Source organism: Rhinichthys klamathensis, unplaced genomic scaffold (genome assembly GCF_029890125.1).
Source record: "Rhinichthys klamathensis goyatoka isolate OS25496 unplaced genomic scaffold, OSU_Roscu_1.1 h1tg000501l_1, whole genome shotgun sequence".
NCBI classification, from domain to species: Eukaryota; Metazoa; Chordata; class Actinopteri; order Cypriniformes; family Leuciscidae; genus Rhinichthys; species Rhinichthys klamathensis.
In genome coordinates, this window is record NW_026606982.1 from 1,520,602 (window position 1) to 1,544,714 (window position 24,113).

The 24,113-nt window shown below is 39.9% G+C and overlaps 1 protein-coding gene across 6 annotated transcripts in view; it reads left to right on the top strand.

Moving 5' to 3' along the window:
- Window positions 1-24,113, top strand: part of LOC130072648 (spectrin beta chain, non-erythrocytic 1) — a 91,915-nt gene that overhangs the window by 58,904 nt on the left and 8,898 nt on the right. For all 6 annotated transcript variants that reach the window (XM_056237846.1, XM_056237841.1, XM_056237842.1 and 3 more), the window contains 29 exons: window positions 4,702-4,853; window positions 5,001-5,174; window positions 7,652-7,743; window positions 8,949-9,029; window positions 9,888-10,003; window positions 10,253-10,365; window positions 10,493-10,680; window positions 12,156-12,273; window positions 12,376-12,534; window positions 12,618-12,920; window positions 13,245-13,398; window positions 13,480-13,874; window positions 13,960-14,064; window positions 14,220-14,378; window positions 15,048-15,259; window positions 15,354-15,491; window positions 15,685-15,904; window positions 16,013-16,366; window positions 16,913-17,095; window positions 17,287-17,489; window positions 18,363-18,453; window positions 20,153-20,299; window positions 20,622-20,885; window positions 21,080-21,304; window positions 21,711-21,800; window positions 21,893-22,186; window positions 22,523-22,653; window positions 22,742-22,946; window positions 23,534-23,911. In XM_056237846.1, the coding sequence (XP_056093821.1) occupies window positions 4,702-4,853; window positions 5,001-5,174; window positions 7,652-7,743; window positions 8,949-9,029; window positions 9,888-10,003; window positions 10,253-10,365; window positions 10,493-10,680; window positions 12,156-12,273; window positions 12,376-12,534; window positions 12,618-12,920; window positions 13,245-13,398; window positions 13,480-13,874; window positions 13,960-14,064; window positions 14,220-14,378; window positions 15,048-15,259; window positions 15,354-15,491; window positions 15,685-15,904; window positions 16,013-16,366; window positions 16,913-17,095; window positions 17,287-17,489; window positions 18,363-18,453; window positions 20,153-20,299; window positions 20,622-20,885; window positions 21,080-21,304; window positions 21,711-21,800; window positions 21,893-22,186; window positions 22,523-22,653; window positions 22,742-22,946; window positions 23,534-23,911 (5,444 nt within the window). The remainder of the gene's footprint in view (window positions 1-4,701; window positions 4,854-5,000; window positions 5,175-7,651; window positions 7,744-8,948; window positions 9,030-9,887; window positions 10,004-10,252; window positions 10,366-10,492; window positions 10,681-12,155; window positions 12,274-12,375; window positions 12,535-12,617; window positions 12,921-13,244; window positions 13,399-13,479; window positions 13,875-13,959; window positions 14,065-14,219; window positions 14,379-15,047; window positions 15,260-15,353; window positions 15,492-15,684; window positions 15,905-16,012; window positions 16,367-16,912; window positions 17,096-17,286; window positions 17,490-18,362; window positions 18,454-20,152; window positions 20,300-20,621; window positions 20,886-21,079; window positions 21,305-21,710; window positions 21,801-21,892; window positions 22,187-22,522; window positions 22,654-22,741; window positions 22,947-23,533; window positions 23,912-24,113) is intronic.

The window sequence follows — 24,113 nt, forward strand, 5'->3', positions numbered from 1 at the left end:
TTTTAGTGCTGACTTTCAGGGCCTTAAACAGTCAGGCCCCACAGTACATCAAGGACCTTTTGAGTCCGCACTCTTCGGTCTTCTGGCCAGAACCTTCTTATGGTCCCCAAGACTCGTTATAAGACCCGAGGGGACCTGTCTTTTCAGTCTGTTGCCCCCAGACTGTGGAACGCCCTGCCCCTGTCTCTGCGTCTGGCTGACTCTGTTGACTCTTTTAAAAAAGACCTGAAGACTTGTTTATTTAAGAAAGCTTTTGGTTGATGGGTTTTAACCAGTGTCACTTTGATTTTACATATGTACTGTATATACATTTTTATATGGTTTATATAAGGTTTTGTTTTTACCTTTCTCGTGTACAGCACTTTGTGATTTTATCTGTGAAAAGCGCTTTAGAAATAAACTTTACTTACTTACTTACTATCTGTTAAGGGGTAGTTCAATGTAACACATTATGTAAACATTTATCATATTTTATTGGAAAATTGAATTTATCAAGCTTTGATAATTGCTTTAATCTTTTAAACAACTGAGAACATACTAGATTTTTATAAAATGTAGTTTGATCACTGTCAAGTTTATAATATAATAATTTCATCAGCATATGAGAGTCAATTTGGTTTACTCATTTATGAGAAAAAAAGGTCTGTCAAGAATAGAAAATTATTGAAAATACGCAAATCAGGAATGTCAGAATGACAATGGCCCTCATTTATCAAAAGTGTGTACACCCTAGCCTAGAAATCTAGACGCAGCCTAGCGGCAGCGAAAATTATTTCGCAGCCAGTGTGGTCTAGCAACTCTCCATAGGCTTTTGAGCTGGAAAAAACAAAAACTGGTCAGGCCAATCACATCGTGTATAGAGTCGGCGGGCGGGCTTAACACAATGACGGCACAGTTCATGACGTTCCGCGTGGTGTGATTTCCATAGGTGATTTCCCTGCTACTTGAAAACAATGAAGATGCAGTGGTCTTTCGAATCGGCTTTGGCCGCGACTCTGGAGGACTTGGAGTTAAGAGAACGCCACTTAAGTCATTCTTAATAAAGGAAGATGTGTTCGGAGTTTTACCGACCTGATACGGCAAAAGTTTAATATATCAATTAGCTCCGCTGGTGGAAAAACGCATGGGATTCACTCATCCACAAACGTTCGTTGCTCTGGTTGGTTGTAGCGTTATCCTATTGCGTGCAGAGGGATTTTGAAAGGTAACCGTTTATCCCGCCCCTCGGATTGAGGCATGTCAATGGAGAGTTCCCAGACCTAACATCTTGATGTAGGTCTTGCATGCCAGGCTACGTACACCCAAGACCACGGTGACTTTGAGATTTATCAATATGGACGTTGGCGTACGGCACGCTCAAATCCTACGCCAGCTCAGGAGGTGGTGTACATGTACGCACGTTTTGAGTTAGTGCAGAAATGCGCAGAAAAACAATTCCTAACACCACAAAACGCACTGACAAACTAAAAGATATGATATATTATTACCCACTGTAAAAACAACAACAATATAGTAATTATAAACTTCAGTGTTTATTTTTGTGCAACATGACTTCAATGTTTAATTTGTGTGACTTTACCAAAGCATTTGATTTGTAGGCATATGTATTCCTTCAGTTGCGAGCCTGTGCGCTTTACCTGACGTTTCAGGGTTAGGCCGGCAGGTGCGCACGGACTGGGTTCAGTAATGAAAGGCTTTCAATGACCAAAAAATAATTCAGACTGACAAAATAATAAAAATGACATTCTTCTTCTTTTAAATAATAATAATGACATTCTTCTTCTAAATAACAATAAGCGTCATTAATAATACAAATCATCATAATAATAATAATAATAATATTACAAATTTTCATGCAATTATTGTGAATGAATGGTACTCCACATCACATCATCATCATTATCACTATTGTACACCCAAATACATGTGACGTGATACGAAATTAAATGCTAATTGTTTCAAAAAAATGCATTGTGATAGGTCATTTCGGCTCCACGTCAGAGAAGTTTCTCTTTGCCGTCTTCCGTGATGGCGTAAAATGTGGCGTGGGGGAAGCGGAGACTTGAATATATAGGGGCGTGTTATTCTAATGACGATCGTTTTCAGCCGCGGCATTTATCAAGGGCCGGTATTGCGTACACCTGGATTTCAAAGGTACGCATAGCTTCATAAATCAGTCGGTGAGAGGAGTGTAAGCATAATCTTACGACAAAATATACGCCCGTTTCTACGCAAGAATGATAAATGAGGGCCAATGTGTTTATTCGTGCATTAAAAATCTTCTTCAAAACCAACAATTTTTTTTACTATATTTGATTTTTGAGTAATTATAAAACATGCTGGAGATGTTCGAAATGCTTTTTGTGTAGTACATTATACTTATTTTACGGAATTATTTCGGGGCATAAATTAATTACATGTTACTCTGAGACTGGCATGTTTGGCTTGTCAAAAATGTTACATTTAAGCTGTAGCAAATTCGTTGACTTAAAAATCAAGTAAATTTTTTATCAGGAAAGGAGTGGTTTTGATGCACAGTTTTTATTTTTTTTTATTTTTTTTATTGTCAAAAATCTTTTATTTAAACCCATAAAAATGCATATCAGGTTGTAAATAATTGTGAAAACTTAAAATAAATAAAAATTTTCAACTCTTTATTTCCTAGCCAATTTTGAATATATATATTTGCTTAAGTTGGGTGGACAAAAAGGGGCAGCCCAAATTAGTACCAATTGTAACCTGTATTTAATAATCCGGGTTGTGTTTTGTTCATGGTTGTTGAGGATGAGGGCATGTCACACAGCAGTCCATGTTGGCATCTGTCTAATTTGCCTGTCTATGGCCAATAGAGTTTGATTCAACAACAAAATTGACCCTGTATTCTAAAAGTCTTGTTTATTTTGAACTTACTTTAATCATGCATAATCCCACCAGTTCAGACCCACTGGGCCAGATTTTTCTTCACTAATCTGGTCCAACACATCTATCTCAAAATATAATATTATTTATTATTAAAAATATTTTAATTCTAGATTTGTAAAGAAATCCAAATGTAGATTAAATTAATACTTGTTTAAAAAACTAATTTCTAAAATTATTTTCTACAAAAAAAAGTAGTTTGAATTCTGTGACCTGGACATGTTTTTGTGAGGTTCACACGTTGTGCGTGTGTGTGTGTGTGTGTCTCTCTGTCTGTCTGTGAAAGGAAGCTCATCTTATTCAAGATTTCTAGGCTCTGTGTGTATGTGATTGCCCCACTGTTAGAGATATAAGGAATTTCTGAAAGAAACTGTAGAAAAGTTTCATTGATGAAATTTCGACTGAGAAAGAGTGTTACGATAAAAACACAATAAAAGACATGAGAATTTAATCTGGGATGAAAGACAGCCTTCAAGGTTTTACCATCTATGAAGTGTGTCTTATTCTCTAATGGGTTTCAAACCATGATCAGGCCTCTACAGACACGCACACACAGGCTTTTCAGATGTGGTGTCCTTTACTATTCAACTACCTTTTTAGCAGCACAGCAGTCAATCACTGTGTGGTTTTCAGTCGTACATGTACAGGTGTTTCTGTGTGTTACAGTGTGATCCAATTCCCTGTGAAATAACAAGCTCAGCCCTAATGAAAGACTGTGTGTGTGTGTGTGTGTGTGTGTGTGTGTGTGTGTGTGTGCGCGAGAGCGAAGATCTGTGACCAGATGGCTCTGAAGCTGACCTTGTGTTGCCTCTCACTGCTTTTGTGCTCTTGCATTATTTTGTGTGCTTGTTTTCAGCGTTTACAGGGAGCGTGTTTGTTTAATGACTGAGGCGTTTTGTGCTCATGACATTTTTCTTATCAGCAATTAAATTACCATGCTTCATTTAAACTTGTTACAGGAATTATCTTGTCATATTAGCGCATAGAACACAACATGCAGCTCTCGCTCAGTCTTTCTGAATATAGGTGTTAGTGAGGGGGAGCTTGTAGTTGTAGTAGTGTTTGTGATAAACAGCTTGTTGTTCCTCTGTAAAGGTCAATCAGATGACAGCAGTGGGTTGAGCCTCTTACTGACCAGCCCCATATGCTTTCACACAAGTTCCTGTGACACTAATACTGTACTCTTAGTGGACACTTATCAAGCATTCTTGTTTCTGGTCTCTTTCCATCTGTCTGGCGGTGTCATTTTTTTGAATTCAGATTATGGGCAGAGAAACATTATAAAAATTAGGATGCTTTATCTCGTCACAGTGCTCTGTGCGGTTGAGTCCCGCCCCTTCCGTCACATAATTGGCTGGCTGTGAGTGAGGTCTGCTCTGACTAATGTGGGCAGCCATCAGTCAAGCTGTCAGCGTGCTGCAGTAATTGAGTTGCTTTAATAGAGTTTAGAGTTACAGTCAGTCCTCGGCCTCTGCACGTCATCCTTGAATGTTCATTTTATGCACAGTTGTAAAATGCAGGTCCTGACATGGCTTGTTGCAGTAAAATTTATGGAGTCTTGTTTTTCTGCCTTTAAATTCGTGACCTAATGTTTTTTTTTTTTTGCAATACCAGTATGTGTATTTTTGGGATAGTTTTTGAAATGCATTCACAGTCTATGTGGTTTATGATTGTTCCAAATTCTTGTGTGTGTGCGTGTGTGCAGGGGCTTTAGTGTACCAGAGTGAATGTTTTTTTGAACAAGTTTGACCTCCAAACCTCTTTTTTTCCTCTCTCTTCCAGATGAGAGAGAGGCAGTGCAAAAGAAGACTTTCACTAAATGGGTGAACTCTCACCTGGGCCGTGTGACCTGCAGAATCGGTGACCTCTACACTGACCTCCGCGATGGACGCATGCTTATCCGACTGCTGGAGGTTCTCTCCAGTGAACAACTGGTCAGCATCCATCCATCCATCCCTCCCTCTCTAATAAACCTGTTTTTCTTGTCATATTCATCTGTCAGTTTCAAACACTTCATTGCTGTGTTTATCCATACACTTTCATTTCATTTCATTAATTGAAATTCTTGTTCTCTCTCTCAGCCAAAGCCAACCAAGGGCCGTATGCGCATCCACTGTCTGGAGAACGTTGACAAGGCTCTGCAGTTCCTAAAGGAACAAAAGGTTCATCTGGAGAATATGGGTTCTCACGACATAGTCGACGGAAACCACCGCCTCACACTTGGACTCATCTGGACTATAATCCTCCGCTTCCAGGTAGGATGATGTGGCTTCGACTAGACTTAGGTGTGTGTCTAAGCCTGTGAGTCAGTTGATACAGCATCTCTCACCCGTCATTGATAAAATGGGAACACCTGTTTTTAACTAAATTAACTAAACTTAAATGTCAATTGTTTTGGTGCACTAATTATAGTTGTGTAGGGAATCTCACAATATTAAATATAGTTCTGACTTTGGAATTTGACTCATAGACACACATTGAGCCAAAGAAAAAAAGTTTTAATGTGTGATTATCTGTCATTATAGTGATCTTTTGACGTCTTTTAACCCAGTTCTGTTCTTTTTGTTTGTCTTTCAAATGGCTTTATCGTGTCATCTATTCATAATGAAGAATAATTAACATATTTTTGTCTGGCACTTCATTGCCCTTTTTTTATTTGCCTGTCCTTTTTTAAATCAGCTCAATATTCTTTCTATTGAAATAAGCTAATTATCAAAGTCCAGTGATCCAGACTGCTTACTGCGTTTCATCACTGCTTCTGATTATTTTGTGAAGATGTTGCTGATTTGTGTTTTTATTATGTTGCTGAAAAGTGAAAACAAGATATTGAAAATAATATTTACAAGAAGAAACTACAACAAGAAGTTCCTTGTTTTGCTGAATGAATTGAAGCAGATTTATAAATTGTTGTACGGATATACTCTGGAATGGATCTTTATTACTTTTATTAGGCAAAGATGCATTGAATTGATCAAAAGTGACAGTAATGACTTTGATATTGTTACAAAAAAACTATTTAAAAATAAATCCTGTTCTTTTGAACAGCCATTTCCAGAGTTTTCGGAGTGAGAAAGCCTTTGATTTTAGACAGTAGACGAAGTTGGTTGAAACTGGAACTGATTACGGATGAAATGTGTTTGTCAAATGTTAAAGGCTGGTCAACAAGAACACCTAAGTTCCGCACCCCTCGGGATTTAAAAGCAGATAGACTTCCTAAATCAGGGTTTATACACTGAGAATTTTCATTTGGCCCAAAAACAATGACCTCAGTCTTATCTTCATTTAGAAAGGAAATTTTTGGCTAGCCATGCTTTCACCTCCTCTAAGCATAGCAGAAGCGAATTTAACGCTGCAGGGTTGTTTCTCTTGATTGGAATATAAATTTGAGTGTCGTCCGCGTTGGAAGTAGGAAGCGATCATAGTTTGTGGCAATATTGCCGATAAGCTCAGTAAATTGCTGTATAAAATCCTTTATATCACCCTAGACAGACAGGACCATTCCAGTCTAGGTGGAGAAGCTGAGCTTCAAAAAGCTGGGGAAGGCCGTAACAGGGACAAACCGGCAGCGTGAGGAGAGAGAGTTATTTAAAATTGTTATAATCCCACCCCCGCGTCCATTCGGACAAGGAGAGTTAAAAAATGTACAGTTCGTTGGAACCAGTTCTGAGAAGGGAGTTAAATCACCAACCTTTATCCAGGATTCTGTGATGAACATAAAATCCTAGTTATGTGAAGAGTAGAAGTCATTTAATAAAAAGGTCTTATTCACCACAGAGTGGGCGTTTATTAATGCCATCTTAGGTGGAGGAATAGTAACGTGAGATGAAGACACTTTTCTCAATGAGCGCAGATTTCCGTGATTAACTCCGTGCCGCCGGGAGCAGAGGCCAACACTGTGGAGATCAGCCCGAGCGACAGAACTCAGGTGCAGGGGAAAAACAGGACGGAGCCACCGGTAAACCGCATCTAGCGGGCGTCAGGCAGCAGAGCTGCCCCGAAACGAAATGCCAGCTCGTAAATAAGCCTTCAGTTTTGCGATGTATCCTCCGCGGGTTCCTCGTGTCCTCCTTCGCTTTCTCCGCAAGGTGTTAAGCGGCCACCGGCGGATATCGTGCAGGATGACCGTTCGGAGTGGCTCGTGCGATTTGTAGAAGGGGCAGTCCACGTCCAAGTTGTGAGAGTTTGTGAATGAGTCCACAACAGAGAAGTGGATGTCTAGGAGAGCTTGACCGGGCGTAGACTAGTCGCACAGCAGGTTACAGACAGAAAACAAGCAGAGAAGAAACCACGAGAGCAACAGACGGCAAGCCAAACACACAGGCGCCATCTTGAAAACCATCCATGTATCGCATCAATCAAAAACTTAAAGGCCATGAACACACAACAGCTAAATACAAAGTCACTGCTCTTCTGAGTGTCATGTCCTAAATCATGTTTAGTGCACATAGTGTTTGGTTATTTATGATAACTGCATTCTTCAACTGAATTTACTTCCAATCATTCAGGTAGTGAATACAGTATTTATGTTAATTTCCCAGTAGTGTATACAAAACTGAACTAAACAATAACTTACAGAACATAAACAAAGCAAAAAAATGGCATCTAAGTTGACAGGAGTCTACTAAAAAATGGTTAAAAACTCACCCAAACCTCCAAACCTAAAATCTAAACTGAGAGCTAAAGGTAAGAAGTTTACACAGTTAAATGTTTTACGTCTCACTTGTTTGAACAGATCCAAGACATTAGCGTTGAGACGGAGGACAACAAGGAGAAGAAATCTGCCAAAGATGCTCTGCTGCTGTGGTGTCAGATGAAGACTGCTGGGTAAGAGAGAAAGAGAAAGAAATGAAGTGAATCGATGACTGAATGATGCTTCTGTTCTCTTGAACACACACTAGTTCTGGTTCTGTACAGAGCATATGAGCGGAGTGGAGCGGTGAGAATCTCAGCTACTCGCTCACGGAACTGTTCACCCCTCCGCTCCCCCGCTCAAAGCCACATCAGGCCGCTCTGCTCATTATCGCTCAACACAGTTTGCTTCGCGCTCCACTCAAATCGCCCCCCGCTTGCTCCAAAAAAGGAAAAAAATCTGCATGTATTTCACTTTTAGCTTAGACCACAGCTTACCTCCCAAAGAACTAAAGAGCAACAACAACATTTTTCAAATAGAAATGTAAGAAGGAATATAGCCTACACAAAAAGTCCTGTAAATTTAAACGAATAAATGGACCTAATAATATAAATAAATTATATAAACAAGAATATACATAAAAGTTTTAAAAGTAAATTAACTATTAGGCCAGAATTTTGATAACTGAACTTTTGTGCAAAGCGCAAGATTAAAATTGGCTTATATCCATTGTACACACAAACTGCTGTAAAATTAAATGAATAAATGGGCCTAATAATATTTTTTAAAAATTATATAAACAAAAATATAAAGAAATATACATAAACGTTTTAAAAGTAAATGAACTATTAGACCAAAATTCTTATAACTGAACTTTTGCCCAGAGGATTACAATTTAAATTGGCTTTAACTTTTTTTAAAAACTTTCCTTATCTACAGTTCTTTTGAGTTCACCTTCAAGAACACAAGTTTGGACGATATCTGAGGCTTCAGACTCATGCAGTGGTTTCTTGACAGCAGGCCAGAAGCGGAGAAAACCCTCTCTGTGCTCGCAGATCCGCTTGGGATGCTGAACACAATGCGAGCTACTTTAGCCAGGCGGGGAAAGACGTGGAGTTTCTTTCCAAAATTGTCTTCTTTTTTAACTCCATTATTGAGCCGAGTTTTGACTGAAAATAGTCTGCTGTTCACGGTGCGAGACAGGCTTGACTACGCATGCTTCAGACTCGTGGTGTGAGCGGAGCGAAGTTGGAGCGGGAAATAGGCCGACGCTCCGTCCTTTTAAAAATGCCGCTCTGCGCTCTGTCCAAGATCCGCCCTCTCACGCTCCCCGCTCGCTCACGCTCCACTCTGCTCACATGCTCTGGTTCTGTACTAATGAAAGCTACTCTCCTTTCAGGTACCCGAATGTCAATGTCCACAACTTCACCACCAGCTGGAGAGACGGTCTAGCGTTCAATGCCATAGTGCACAAACACAGGTATCGATCTGAGCTCACAAACACACATACAAGTACACCGGTACAAGGCCTTTGTTCTCAAACACATGACAAGCTTTGGTATGACTGCAATTTCCACATAGTAGCATGTGCTCATGCTCTTCGCGGCCCTTCATTCTTCAGCATGTTCCCACATATACAGAGAGGTCTGCAGGTGCTCCAACGGCATTCTGGAACTTTAACTTTGTTCTGTAAAAGTGTGTATAGATGGAATACATCAATAAGTTGAAGGGATCATTTTACTCTAAATTTGTGAATTCTGAGATGTGTAAATGTGTAAAGAAAGACATGTTAGTTTTGTTAATCCAGCTTTTCACTTTTTTGTTATGCTCATAAATTTTAATGAAAATAAATATATTTATTAAGTAAAAAAAAAAAACAATGCAAAATGGAAGCATATGCTCTCAAATTTTTGGTCCCAGCTGTATTTACTGTACATTGTATGATTTGTATATTTGAGGTGAGATTCCTCTTTTGTCTCCCTGTGAAATCATTTTATCAAACTAATTGGGCCATGTAGGATCTCTTGCTGTATCAGTCCCACCATCCCCTCATTTTAGCTCTCTTCCTCTCAACTGTCGCCTAGCAGCTTTTGTTCTTTTCTGCAATTTTTTTCATGCAGCATAACGTAAAAAGGAAACGTTGAATTAAGTTGACCTAAATAAGGAGAGAAAATCCCTTACAGTGATGGAGTGCTTCCCTCTTTTGTTGGAGAAGTGTACTGCAGTGTTCTTAGTGTCAAAAAGAAATGTCCTCTTTGCAAATAGTTTTACCGCCTAAAAATAACATTCCTGTTGATTTTCTTCTTTCTTTCTTTCTTTCTTTCTTTCTCATTTTTAGGTCAGACTTGATTGACTTTGATAATCTTAAGCGTTCTAATGCCCACTATAACCTGCAGAATGCCTTTAATGTGGCTGAGAAGGAGCTGGGTCTTACCAAGCTACTGGATCCAGAGGGTGAGATTCAGATATGTGCATAAATAGCAAATACATGCATCATTTTTAACCAGATAGTAAAGACACATCTACCCACAGACACTCGACAAAAACAATATACTCTGAGATACACACAGAACCTTTGGGTGGAAGGTGTCCAGCCAGACCAAATCAAGAGACAATCTGCCGAATAAAAAGAATGAACACAAGAGCGTATTTTTATTATTATTAACTAGCTAATGTATTTCTGTCATATCTCTTGCTCTCTAGATGTGAATGTTGATCAGCCTGATGAGAAGTCCATCATCACATATGTGGCCACATACTACCACTACTTCAGCAAGATGAAGGCGCTCGCTGTAGAGGGAAAGAGGATTGGCAAGGTACATGGAGAGCGAGAGAGAATTACACTCTGCCCTTATGTTTACATAGCCATTTCCTGAAGTGTTTCTGTAAGTGTGGGTCATTAGTCTATAAAGTGAATAGGGGTGTATTCGACTGTTTCTGTAGGTGCTGGACTATGCTATCGAGGCAGATCAGCTGATAGAGAAATATGAGACTCTGGCATCAGAGCTGCTGCAGTGGATTGAACAAACCATCGTTACCCTTAATGACCGTCAACTCGCTAACTCACTCAGTGCGGTTCAGAACCAGCTACAGGCCTTCAATACCTACCGCACTGTGGAGAAACCACCTAAGTAAGTGATCAAGTAAAAAAATGGTGTAAAAGAGTGGTATCGAGGCAACATGAAGTCAAGTTTGACCCTATTTGCTTTTTTAATGCACGTTCCTGGTCTTACTAATCAATTGGTGCATGTTATTCCATAGCAGAAAATTATTTGTAATCTTCAGTTAAAATGTATTAACTTGCTCTTGCTTTGAAACGACTTGACTTTTCCACTGACATTTGCTAAGCTGTGCAGGCTTTCTATCCAGAAAATGGTTTTCTATCTTGGTATATTTGTCTTGTTATCCAGTACTAATATCTAAGTCTTGATTTCTGCCAATGGAAAAATGTTTTCCATGTGAATTGCTTATTTTTCTTACCCCATTGGCAGATATTTTTTTCTTGGTTTAAGCATAATCTCACTTTAAAAAAAAAAAATCTGAACACAAGACTGAATATCTTCAAAAAGTCGTTTTGCTCACAATTTCTTTAAATAATGTGGATAAACATTATCGAACATTGCAAAATATATTTGTATTGTTTTCCAGTACAATTCTTAAAGGGACAGTTCCTCCAAAAATGTAAATTGTGTCGTCATATACTCACCCTTAAGTTGTTCCAAACCTGTATAAATTTCTTTCTTCTGCTGAACACAAAAGAAGATATTTTGAAGAAAGATTGGTAACCAAACAGTTGATGGGCCCCATTGACTTCCATAGTATTTTTTCAATGGGCCCATCAATTGTTTGGTTACTGAACTTTCTTCAAAATATCTTCTTTTGTGTTCAGCAGAAGAAAGAAAGTCATACAGGGTTGGAACAACTTGAGGGTGAGTAAATGACACCAATTAAATTTTTGTGAAAACTATCCCTTTAAATCATAAAGCATTTACTTGAGAAGCAAAAAGATCATTCTAATTCAATGAAATGCAAGTTGAGATTGTTGATCAAAATTAAGTGAGATTGTTTAAAACAAGAAAAAATCCTCCTTTGAATTAAGTTTATTTTCCTTACCCATTTGGCAGATATTCTTTCTCGTTTTAGGGATAAACTTAATTTTGATAAAAAAATTTCAGAAAACTTAAAAAATATATATATTTTTACATTTCTCAAGTAAATGTATCTTGAATTAAGAATGTTTAGCTGTTTGTACTGGAAAACAATAAAAATATAGTAAGTAAATAATTATTTGCACTGTTGGATAATGTTTACCAATAGCTAAATAGATGTGAAGGCATTGTTTTAGCAAACTCACATTCAATCTGGCTGTATTGTGGTGTGTAACACCCAGTTTTCCCTATCCAATCAATTCCCAGTAGATTAAATCAAGTTCTGTTCAACAATTTTTCTCACTGAATATCCTGTTTAACTCGTGTATATACACACAACAATTACATTACAATAGAGTAAAATGAGCTCTATACTGGATTTTTATGTTGACTTTAAATGTTTGATACCTAAAATACATTCTAGATGCATCCCTTTATTATTGTATGCGTTTTGACAGGTTCACTGAAAAGGGAAATTTGGAAGTTTTGCTCTTCACCATTCAGAGTAAAATGAGAGCAAACAATCAGAAAGTCTACATGCCAAGAGAGGGAAAACTCATCTCTGACATCAACAAGGTATATACACATCAAATGTTATTGTATATGTGAATCTACACAAATCTAGCTTGAGTTTGATTGATGCTCATGGCCTGTTGTGTTTGCTGTTTGTCTGAGAAGGCGTGGGAGAGGCTAGAGAAAGCGGAACACGAGAGAGAGTTGGCACTGAGAAACGAGCTGATTCGTCAGGAGAAGCTGGAGATGTTGGCCGCACGCTTTGACCGCAAAGCAGCCATGAGAGAAACCTGGCTCAGCGAAAACCAGCGGCTAGTGTCACAGGTGAAGTAGATTGACACTTAGAAGAAAATATTTATAGTGTGATGTGACTAATGACTAATATAAAACATTGTCTCCACCTTTAGGACAATTTTGGTGTTGAACTGGGCGCTGTGGAGGCAGCCACTCGCAAACATGAGGCCATCGAGACCGACATCCAGGCGTATGGTGAGCGTGTAGCAGCTGTAGAAGCTGTTGCTCGAGAACTGGAAGCGGAGGGATATCATGAAGTGCGGCGCGTACTGGCACGGAGGGATAACGTGCTCAGACTGTGGGAGTATCTGAAGGAACTACTTGCGGCACGGCGAGAGAGGCTGCTAGCACACAGAGACCTGCAGCGCCTCCTACAGGAGATGAGCTACATCATGGACTGGATGGAAGACATGAAGGTATGGACTCATTCAGGCTAGGGCTGCACAATTAATTGCAATGAAACCGCACGTGATTTTGCAAAGGCTGCGATTATTTAATGCGCAGCTTGTCAGTGCAGTGCGGCTGATCGGTAGTAAATGCTGCTCCATCTGAACGCCAGAGGGCGCTCTCACGCAGACACGCCAAATATGCCCCGGCGCAGAAGTACGATCACACACCATTCCAGGAAATCTCTTATCGGTGTAGCTGAATAAACAGAAGATTGACGCACTTTGATTGATTAAACATGACTAATTGTCTTATAGATCAGTCCTTTTATATGTTTTTGTTTGTGTGTTTAGAGTCGCCTGCAATCCCAAGACAGTGGAAAACACCTTCATGATGTGGAGGACTTGTTGCAGAAACACACACTAGTGGAAGCTGATATATCCGCACAGGCGGAGAGAGTCAAAGCTGTGCAGGCTGCTGCGAAGAGATTTACTTCAAATGAACAGAGTGAGGATACGCCCCACACAAAAACAAACGTGCTGGTCTTGAGCTCACAATTAAAACACAATTGTTCTCCTCTCTCTTTAGGTTATAAGCCGTGTGACCCTGCGCTGGTTGAAGAGAAGGTGGACCTTCTGGGCCGAGCATATGGAGAATTGGGCCAGCTGGCAGCGGATCGACGAGTTCGACTAGATGACTCGCGCAGGCTGTGGCAGTTCCTGTGGGAGCTGGGAGAGGAGGCTGCCTGGATCCGAGAGCAGGAGCAGATCTTGTCCGGAGGAGATTATGGAAAGGACCTGAGCTCCGCTCTTCACTTCCTGTCTAAACATGAGGCCTTCAGAGATGAGATGGCAGCCCGGTACGGCCCTCTGGGGAATAGCATTGCTGGTGGAGAAGCCCTGGTAAAGGAAGGCCACTCTGGAGCACCTGAGGTTACAGAGCGAATCAAGGACGTGAGAGCACAGTGGTCACACCTCGAGGAGGTACAGAACCAGAGAATGGCTCAAGCTTTAAAGTGGAATGTGTGTCTTTACACTGCACCGCATTTCACACTCTCTCTTTCCACAGGCCTCAGAGTTGCGTGAGCAGAGGCTCAATGAGTCTGTAGCTTTCCATCAGTTCCAAACAGACGCCAACGACATGGAGGCCTGGATAATGGAAACACTAAGACAGGTAAAACAAACACAAATATATGTTTTACTGACTATTTGTACACATTTCTATTTTGTCCTGTTCTATTTCAAAGGAATTCATCATGGTGTAGCCTTGCTGCTGAGTTTAGTCATCAGACTGAATCTTTTGTTATTCTCTGTTTGTTCTGTTTGTAGGTGTCTAGTCAAGAACTGGGCCATGATGAGTTTTCTACACAGACCCTGGCCAGAACGCAGAGAGAGGTGGAAGAAGAGATTCAAAGTCACCGATCACTCATCGACTCACTACATGAACAGGCCTCAACACTGCCTGCAGCGTACACACACTCCCCACAGGTACACAACACACATACACACACACACTGGAAAGAAACAATGCATTAACTACAGATTGATAACAAATATTTACCAAGATTTATATATTTGAATTGATTGACACCCCTATTAATACATTCAAAAAGTTAATAAGTTTGGGGTCAGTAAAAGTTTTTTTTTAAAAATAAATTATTATTTCAATTCAGCAAGAATGCATTCAATTGATCAAATGACATTACATTAAAAGACATTTACAATGTTACAAAAGATTTGTATTACAAATAGATTCTGTTCTTTTGAACTTTCTATTTATCAAAGAATCCTGAAAAAAAGTATCATGGTTTCCACAAAATATTAAGCAGCACAACTGTTTTCAACATTAACATTAATAAGAAATGTTTCTTGAGCGCCAAATCAGCATATTATAATGATTTCTGAAAATTCAGTTTTGCCTCAGGGGAATAAATTACAATTTAAAATATATTAAAATAGAAAAAAAAAATTTTGAACTGTAATCCTATTTCACAGTTTTACTGTTTTTACTGTATTTTTATCAAATAAATGCAGCCTTGGTGAGTATAAGAGACTTCTTTTAAAACATTTTAAAAAAAATTGCTGAACCCAAACTTTTGAACAGTAGTGTTTGTTACTCATATTATTTATTTAAAAGCCTCTCTCGTTCTTGAACAGGTGGAGGGCCGTCTCCCAGCGATAGAACAGCGCTATGAAGAGTTAGAGGGTTTGTCTTCGTCATGGCGACAGGCCTTAGATGGGGCACTTGCGTTGTATCGCATGTTTAGTGAAGCTAGTGCCTGCCAGCTGTGGGTTGGAGAAAAAGAACAGTGGCTGCACAACATGGAGATTCCCACCAAACTAGAGGACCTGGAGGTGGTCCAGCAGAGGTTAGAACAAATACAATGATCCTTGTGTAAGTTTTAATTATTAAACTTATTGAAATGGCATATATTGGTGTAATATGGTTTGTTTTGACTAAAGGTTTGAAACTCTGGAGCCAGAGATGAACACACTGGGCGCTCGCATTTCTGATGTCAATCAAGTGGCCCAACAGCTGCTTGGATCAGACAACCGCAACAAAGAGCAGATTGACCAGACACAAAACCAACTCAATAACAGGTACAGTCACCAACACAAAGAGCAGATTGACCACTCCCAGAGTTATCTAGTTATATAGTTGACAAAACTATAACAAAGGAGAGATTAACAGCACACAGAACCAACTTAACACAGGCATACACACAGAAAATGTGCATAAAGTTAGATAAGCAGAAATGGCCTCACACTTCTCCTCCTTCATCCTCCTCTGAAGGTGGTCTGATTTCCAGAGTCTGGCCAACCAGCGTAAACAAGCTCTGGAATCTGCACTGAATATCCAGAACTATCATCTCGAGTGTAATGAGATCAAGAGCTGGATGAAGGAGAAGACCAAAGTCATTGAGTCCACACAGAGCCTTGGAAACGACCTGGCTGGGGTCATGGCCCTGCAGCGCAAGCTCACTGGTATGGAGAGAGACCTGGAGGCTATACAGGTAAAAAAATAAAAATAAAATAACACATCATTATATCTAATACAACCAGACAGAAATTGTAGCTTTTATACTTTTTCTTTCTTGTTCTCTTCCCGTTGTCTTCCACAGGGTAAGTTGGATGATATGCGCTCTGAGGCCGAGAAGTTGGCGTCTGAGCATCCTGAGCAGGAGGAGGAGATCAAGGGTCGACTGGCTGAAATCCAGGATGTGTGGGAGGAGCTTCGAGCCACCATGAAGCGGCGTGAGGAGTCTTTGGGCGAAGCCTCAAAGCTTCAGGGCTTCCTCAGAGATCTTGATGACTTCCAGGCCTGGCTGTCTCGTACACAGACCACCGTGGCATCCGAGGACACGCCCACTTCTCTGGCCGAAGCAGAGCGTCTGTTGGGACAACATGAGGCCATAAAGAATGAAGTAGATAATTACAGGGAAGATTATGAGAAGATGAGAGCTACTGGAGCTGAGGTCAGTTAGTGTAAACGTGAAAAAAAATAGAAAAACCTTCATTGCTATACACTACTGTTTGGGATTGGCAAGATTTTTTTTTAGAAAGACAACTCTTATGCTGACTAAGGCTGTATTATGTGATCAGAATATAGTAAAGCAGTAATCTTGTCAAATATTATTACAATTTAAAATACCTTTTCTATTTTAATATATTTTAAATTGTAATTTATTCCTGTGATGGCAAAGCTGATTTTTCAGCATTACTCCAGTCTTCAGTGTCACACGATCCTCCAGAAACATTTTTCAGGATTCTTTGATGAATTGAGTTAAAAAGTTAAAAAGAATTTATTTGAAAGATAAATTCAATAACACGTGATCAATTGAATTTATCCTTGATTAATAAAATGTATTTATTTTTCTTTCAAAGAAAAGAAAAGTCTTACTGACCCCAAACTTTTTACCAGAAGTATATATTTTACTGAAATTTGACAAATACCTGAAAATAGTTGTTGTACAGATAAAGCAAATTATCTTTGTATCCATTTGTGATTTGTGTGTGTTTAGGTAACTCAGGGACAGACTGATGCCCAGTACATGTTCTTAGCCCAGCGACTGCAAGCATTGGACACCGGCTGGCACGAGTTGAGAAGAATGTGGGAGAGCCGCCACTGTGTCCTTGCCCAGGCCTTCGATTTCCAAACCTTGCTACGAGATACAAAACAGGCAGAGGGCTTCCTCAATAGCCAGGTGTGTGTATGCTATACTGCTTGTATTTTTGGTATTGTACAATTAAATACTTCTGTACATTTAAAACATTCCATATCTTTCTAGGGGAAAGACACAATTTTAGTTGAATAATCTGCAAATAAGGACTCCTTATTGGTGGGTGAAACCTTAATGAAAGCTAATAACCCCATCTCTTTTCTCTTTGCCCACAGGAATATGTTCTGTCACACACAGAGATGCCCTCCAGCCTGCAAGGGGCTGTGGAGGCCATCAAGAAACACGAGGATTTCCTTACTACCATGGAGGCCAGTGAAGAAAAGATCAATGGTGTGGTCGAGTCTGGACGGAGACTCGTATCTGACGGCAACACCTATGCAGACAAGATCCAAGAGAAGACAGACTCCATTCAGGAGAGGTGAGCAGAAACTGAATAAATGAAAAGAAGACATCATTAGAAGATCAGTGTGACCAAAATCATCATGTTATGAGTATTTTTAATTAAGTAATTGAATCACTGTAATAGTACAACAATTCCACAATATAGCTATTTTCCCATAAATTCAGCACACATTTGTTAAATAAATTTACACAGGTAAGATATTTTTTTAAAGAAATGAACACTTATTCAGTAAGGAAGCATTAAATTGATTAAAAGTGACAGTAAAGAAATGTATAATGATACAAAAGATTTCTAATAAATGCTATGCTTTTGAACTTTTTATTCATCAAAGAATACTTTGAGTATTTGAATGAAAAAATATAAATAATAATATTTTTCCACAAAAATATTAAGCAGCACAACGGGTTTTTAACATTGAGAATAAGAAATGTTTCCTGAGCAGCAATTCAGCATATCAGAGTGATTTCTGAAGGATCATGTGACAATGAAGACTGGCGTAATGATGCTGAAAATTCAGCTTTGCCATCACAGGAATAAATTATATTTTAAAATATATTAAAATAGAAAACAGTTATTTTAGATTGTAATAATATTTCACAATATCTTTTGTTTTATCTGTAATTTTTTATCAAATAAACGCATCCTTGGTGAGCATAAGAGACTTCTTTCAAAAACAACAAAATTGAAATATAGAGTGCATACTGCAATAAATACTTAAGAAGCTGCGCTATATTGGAAATATATTATATCTGTGCCGTATTCATCTCTATGGATCCTGGCAATGGTGTGCGTTAACTGAAATACATGCCCATCCCTCAACAAACCCATTATATCCAGTGCAGATAACATCATGTTTTTCATCTCATATTCCTTCTCGATTTCCTTTAGACACCAGAAGAACAAACAAGCTGCAAATGAGCTGCTAGCTAAACTGAAGGATAACAGAGAGCTGCAGCACTTCCTTCAGGATGGACAAGAGGTAATAATTCAAAATACAGAGCAATTATTATAAGACAAAGTCCATTGAGAAAGATAACAGATTCTCATATAAACTACACCAGGGAACCACAGCACATCCTACAGGATGAATCCAATAGTGCCAAGTTCAGGCCTTCGTGGGATTAATAATGCCGCATTTACACTGCATGGTTCAAGTGACCCAATTCCATTTTTTTTTCCTCCCATGTGGCACAGATCGGATATGACTCACGAACGTGTAAGCAGGAAAAAAAAGCATGGATTCTGATATTCACAGATCAGTTTCAGGCCTCATTCATTTGTGGAAATTAATCTGAAATGAATCGGATACGTGCATTTGCGTCTGCCATGCAAGCGGACAGATCGGATATTCTCCTGTAAATGCGAGTCGTACATCATTGAAAAAGTGACTTTTTAAAACATTTCGCAGTAGCAGAGTATGCATTTCATTCGTTTGTGTTAAATAAGAGGCGATCTGGTGCTGAAATACTTGAAATCATCCTGAGTGCTTGTTGCCGCTGTTATCAGTGACGGCGGCTCGTGCACAGATGTGCGCTTCAGTCCCGTTGTGGAGACACTATTCGTTCCAGTGAAATCACAAAATAAAATGCATACAAACTAGGGGTTTAACGATACCCTCATGTTACGATTCGATACATACGCCCCTAATACAAACATGTCCCTGCTCCTGATATACAATCTCTGATGAACACATTTGGTTTTAATGAGGACAAAAAACCTATACGAGGTCAGAATCGAACCCAGAACTTTTAACATGCTTAACAAATGTTCTACCACGAGACCATTAGTAAACACTAACCTTTATAGTGGATCTGTGTACATAATCACTGTCTTGAAGAATTATATAATGATTTTGATACGCTATAAGGATGAAACTATTGCATTAAAAACATTTCTATGAATTAGATGTCAATAAATGTTGTTGTTTTTGTTTGTTTCGCCAAGTGTAGTGTAAATGCAGATATCAGATATGGGTCACTATTAAAAGAAGATTTAAGCAGGTCTTTAAAAAAAATCGGATATACCGTAAAACTTCAAATAATAGCCCGGGCTTTTATTTTCCCAAATTGTCGAACTGCACCGGCTTGTATTTGAGACAGGCGTCTATATGAGACAGGCTTTTATAATTTAGTGTTGAGATGTTCATTGAGTGTAGGCCTAGAGTCTCTAATCTCAAAAAATCTCCAAATGCTCCATGTGAAACTGCGGTCTTCCGACCTTTTACTATCGTGTCAATTGATTTTGATCAATATGTGCGAGGGAGAGAGAGCAAGACAGCGCTCGTGTTGTTTGAAGACGTGAGAGTGCGCCCGCGCGGCCGGGGCGCTCTCTCTGCTGCACCGTCAAGTGCAGCAGTGATTCTATTCTACATCACTCACCGTTCAAAAACGGCTTTGGCGGGACAAAAATTTGCTTTGGCGGCCGCCAAAAAGCGGACGATCTGCGGGTTTTAGAAGATTAAATACAACCCGAAACTAAAAAACAGACCCGGCCTCTATTTGAGACCGGCTTTTATTTACCCAAACCTGCAGCCACACCAGGCGTGTGAAAGAGACAGGCGTCTATTTGGGACTCAGCTATTTCTTGAAGTTTTGCGGTAGTCAAAAAATCGTAATTGGGCATCAAGGCCTGCAGTGTAAATGGGGCCTAAGTCTTCTTTTCCGTCCCCGTCTCTGTAGCTGACTTTGTGGATAAATGAGAAGATGTTGACGGCTCAGGACATGTCCTATGATGAGGCCAGAAACCTCCACAGCAAGTGGCAGAAGCACCAGGCCTTCATGGCTGAGCTGGCCTCCAATAAAGACTGGCTGGACAAGATTGACAAGGTATGTTCCAATCATCTCCTAGTGCATTTAGATATCTTATGTACCTCTGAACCAATACAAAACATTGAAATTGTATTTTCCAAACCTGTAAACGAAATGAAAATGTATAACAATTCTAAAAAGTCATAGAAATGCTCATCTCTAAAATAAATGATTTGCTAGGAATTGCTCTTTTATGTGGAATGTCTGGAAATATGGAAATTAATTCGTCAAATAGCTTCATCAGGGCCATACTAAATAAATAAAAAACAAGGGATGTAAAAGTCATAAGCAGAGGTCAGAATAGCTACAATGACTACCTGTCTCTTTCTTGTTCTCGCAGGAGGGTCAGGTGTTAGTGAAGGAGAAGCCGGAGCTGGAGCAGACTGTATCAGAGACTCTGAGCAGCCTGCAGAAGCAGTGGGAGGAGTTGGAGAGCACCACTCAAGCCAAAGCTCAGTGTCTGTTCGACGCTAACCGAGCTGAGCTTTTCACGCAGAGCTGTTCAGCGCTGGACTCCTGGCTCCAGAACATCTCCTCTCAACTGCAGAGCGATGAATTTGGAAAAGATCTCACAAGTGTCAACATCCTGCTCAAGAAACACCAGGTAAATCCAAGGTCAAGAAAGATCACAACTCCTGATACTCACAGATCACCTTTGTATGAAATTAAACTGTCCTGTAGTCCGTGGGACAGAACATTGAAGAAAAAAAAAGTAAAGTGTTCTGTGTAAGTCTAAGTTTTCAACCTAATGACCCCTTATGTGACCCTGTACTTGTTGTGTGTGTGTGTGTGTGTCAGATGCTGGAGCATCAGATGGAGGTGCGTGAGAAAGAGGTCCAGTCTCTGCAGTCACAGGCTCTGGCCTTGGCCCAAGAGGATTCTGGGACAGTGGAGGTGGATGGTCAGCAGAGAAGGGTGACAGACAGCTTTGCTCAGCTGCAGGACCCTCTAAAACAGCGGAGGCAGCATCTTCTTGCTTCAAAAGAGGCTCATCAGTTCAACAGAGACCTTGAGGATGAGATTGTGAGTCACAAGCAAGAACCGCTACACTGTATAAAAAAACAAAACAGTACATTCGACAAATGGTAAATGGTAGCAGTGGTAAATCAGTGTTGCTTCATTTCTTTCAAAAACATTAACAAATCTTACCAACCTTAAAGGGATAGTTCACCCAAAAATAAAAATTTTTGTCGTTAATTACTCACCCTCATGTCGTTCCAAACCTGTCAGACTTTCATTAATCTTCGGAACACAAATTGAAGGGTGATTAAATGGTGACAGAATTTGTATTTTTGGGTGAACTGTCCCTTTTAAACTTTTGAACAGTAGTGTAAATCCCACACATAATTTATTTTTTTGGTATACTCATACATGCACGCAATATTCATTTGGAAAAGTTTTAAGTAATTTTTTATGTTTTTGTCTAAAGTTATGGGTGAAGGAAAGGATGCCCCTTGCCACTTCAACAGACCACGGTAAAGATCTGCCCAGTGTTCAGTTGCTCATCAAAAAGAATCAGGTAATCGATTGCTCAATCAATGTTTTTGAAGTTATAAAAATGTTTTTATTTAATTTTTTTCGCTGTCTGACTAAATTTCCATTATCCTCTAGACTCTGCAGAAGGAGATTCAGGGTCATCAGCCCCGTATCGATGACATACAGGCTCACGGTCGAAACATGTCTCCTGGGAAAGAGTCAGAGGTGGACAGGGAGAGGAGAGCTGCTCTTGATGAACGTCTGGCGGAGCTGAGGGAATTGTGGGCCCTTATGATTTCTGAGACAGAGAAGAGAAACATGAGGCTAGCAGAGGCTAACCGAGCACAGCAGTTTTACGCAGATGCTGCGGAGGCTGAGGCCTGGATGGGGGAACAAGAGCTTCATATGATGTCAGAGGAGAAGGCAAAGGTCAGTGAGACTGAACTATGTAGGTGTTATTAACAGCTATTCAAAAGATGCTTGAAAGAAATTTGCACAAGTATGAGACATACACTGCCATTCAAAAGCCCTGCATACAATAGACCTCCTTCAGTACTGTTTAAATACATCCCAGTTTGAGACTGTTTGATCATGAGACCTTTCTTTGAAGAAGCTAAAATGTGAGAGAGTTTGATAAGGTTCAAATTTTTAGTCCCAACTAAATTCTCATTTAGAAGTACAGTCATTCTATAACTCTGAGTTTAAATAATTTGCCAAAGTTCTGTGCTGTTATTGGAGTGTTTAAAGTTTTTATGGTTGTTGTAGGATGAGCAGAGTGCTCTGGTGATGGTGAAGAAACACCAGATTCTGGAGCAGGCTCTAGAGGACTACGCTCAGACCATCCACCAGCTGGCCAATAGCAGCAGACTAATGGTGAACAGCGAACACCCAGAGAGGTGGGGAGTATAAAAGGGTTGGTGGACTGTCAGATAAAGCGTTTGAAGTCAAGTTTTGGTATAATCTATTTTCTTTCTCCTCTTGTAGTGAAAGAATCACTCTGAGGCAGGCCCAGGTGGATAAACTGTATGCAGGGTTGAAGGATCTGGCTGAAGAGAGGAGGGGTAAACTGCAGGAGAGACTGAGACTGACCCAGCTGAAGAGAGAGGTGGATGATTTAGAGCAGTGGATCGCTGAGAGAGAGGTCGTCGCCGGATCTCATGAACTTGGACAAGACTACGAACATGTGACGGTATGAAATCTATTTTCCCCTCCTCGCTTCCTTAATCTTAACTCCTGGAATTGCAAAAACTTCATGCAGTTTATCATATTTATTATGTGAACTACTTCTTCAGGTTATATCTACACTAATCCGGATACATGTGAAAACGCACTTTTTTCTCTACGTTTTGACCTTACGTCCACACTGAGACACCAACACTCAGTTGTCTTGTGAAAACTGAGCTTTTTGAAGATGCTCTCTCAAGTAGATACATTTTAAAAGCAGTTTTCGCTTTGTTGTTTGCGACCAAATCGAATCAGTAAGTGGTGAGATATTTTGCTAATAAAGTGATTGTGCGAGAAGAATGTCGTGGGAACTTAATTATGTCTGGTTTCTCTGTATCACCTCGGTGAGCTTTTATTACATTTTATGCATGTGCAGTATGATGATTTTAGTGTTTTCTTTTAAAAAAAAATTAGTTTGGCGAAAATCGCTTGAAATTGCTAGTGTTGATGGAACTTTTTCCACTACCTTTTTCAAATGTATCCAGATTTCTTAGAAGATTATACAGTGTGATTGCCGTCTATAATTCTGGATGTTCTCTCTTGATCCTTCAGATGTTGCGTGATAAGTTCCGGGAATTTGCACGGGACACCAGCACAATTGGCCAGGAGCGTGTGGATGCAGTGAACGCTCAGGCAGATGAACTTATCGAGTCAGGTCATCCGGAAAACGCCAGTGTAGCTGAGTGGAAGGACGGGCTCAATGAGGCCTGGGCCGACCTGCTGGAGCTCATCGACACACGCACACAGATGCTGGCCGCCTCGTACGAGCTGCACCGCTTCCATCAGGATGCCCGGGAAGCTCTTGGGCTCATAAGGGAGAAGAAGGAGACACTGGCTGGAGCCGAACTTGGACGGGACCTGAACACTGTCCAGCACTTGCTTAGACAGCATACGGCCTATGAGCATGATGTGCAGGCACTCAGCGGACAGGTGAGAGCCTTCCTTTAACCTTTTCCCATAAATACTCTACATCAGGGGTTTTCAAACTGTGGGTCGCAGATTGGGAAGAGGTGGGTCGCGCAATCACTATATTGGCTGCAGCTGAATTTACGTTTCATGAGTCACGCATACAAACAGGTTGCACGGTGAACCAACGTTAAATTTAAATTGATTCAACGTTAAATTAAAGATA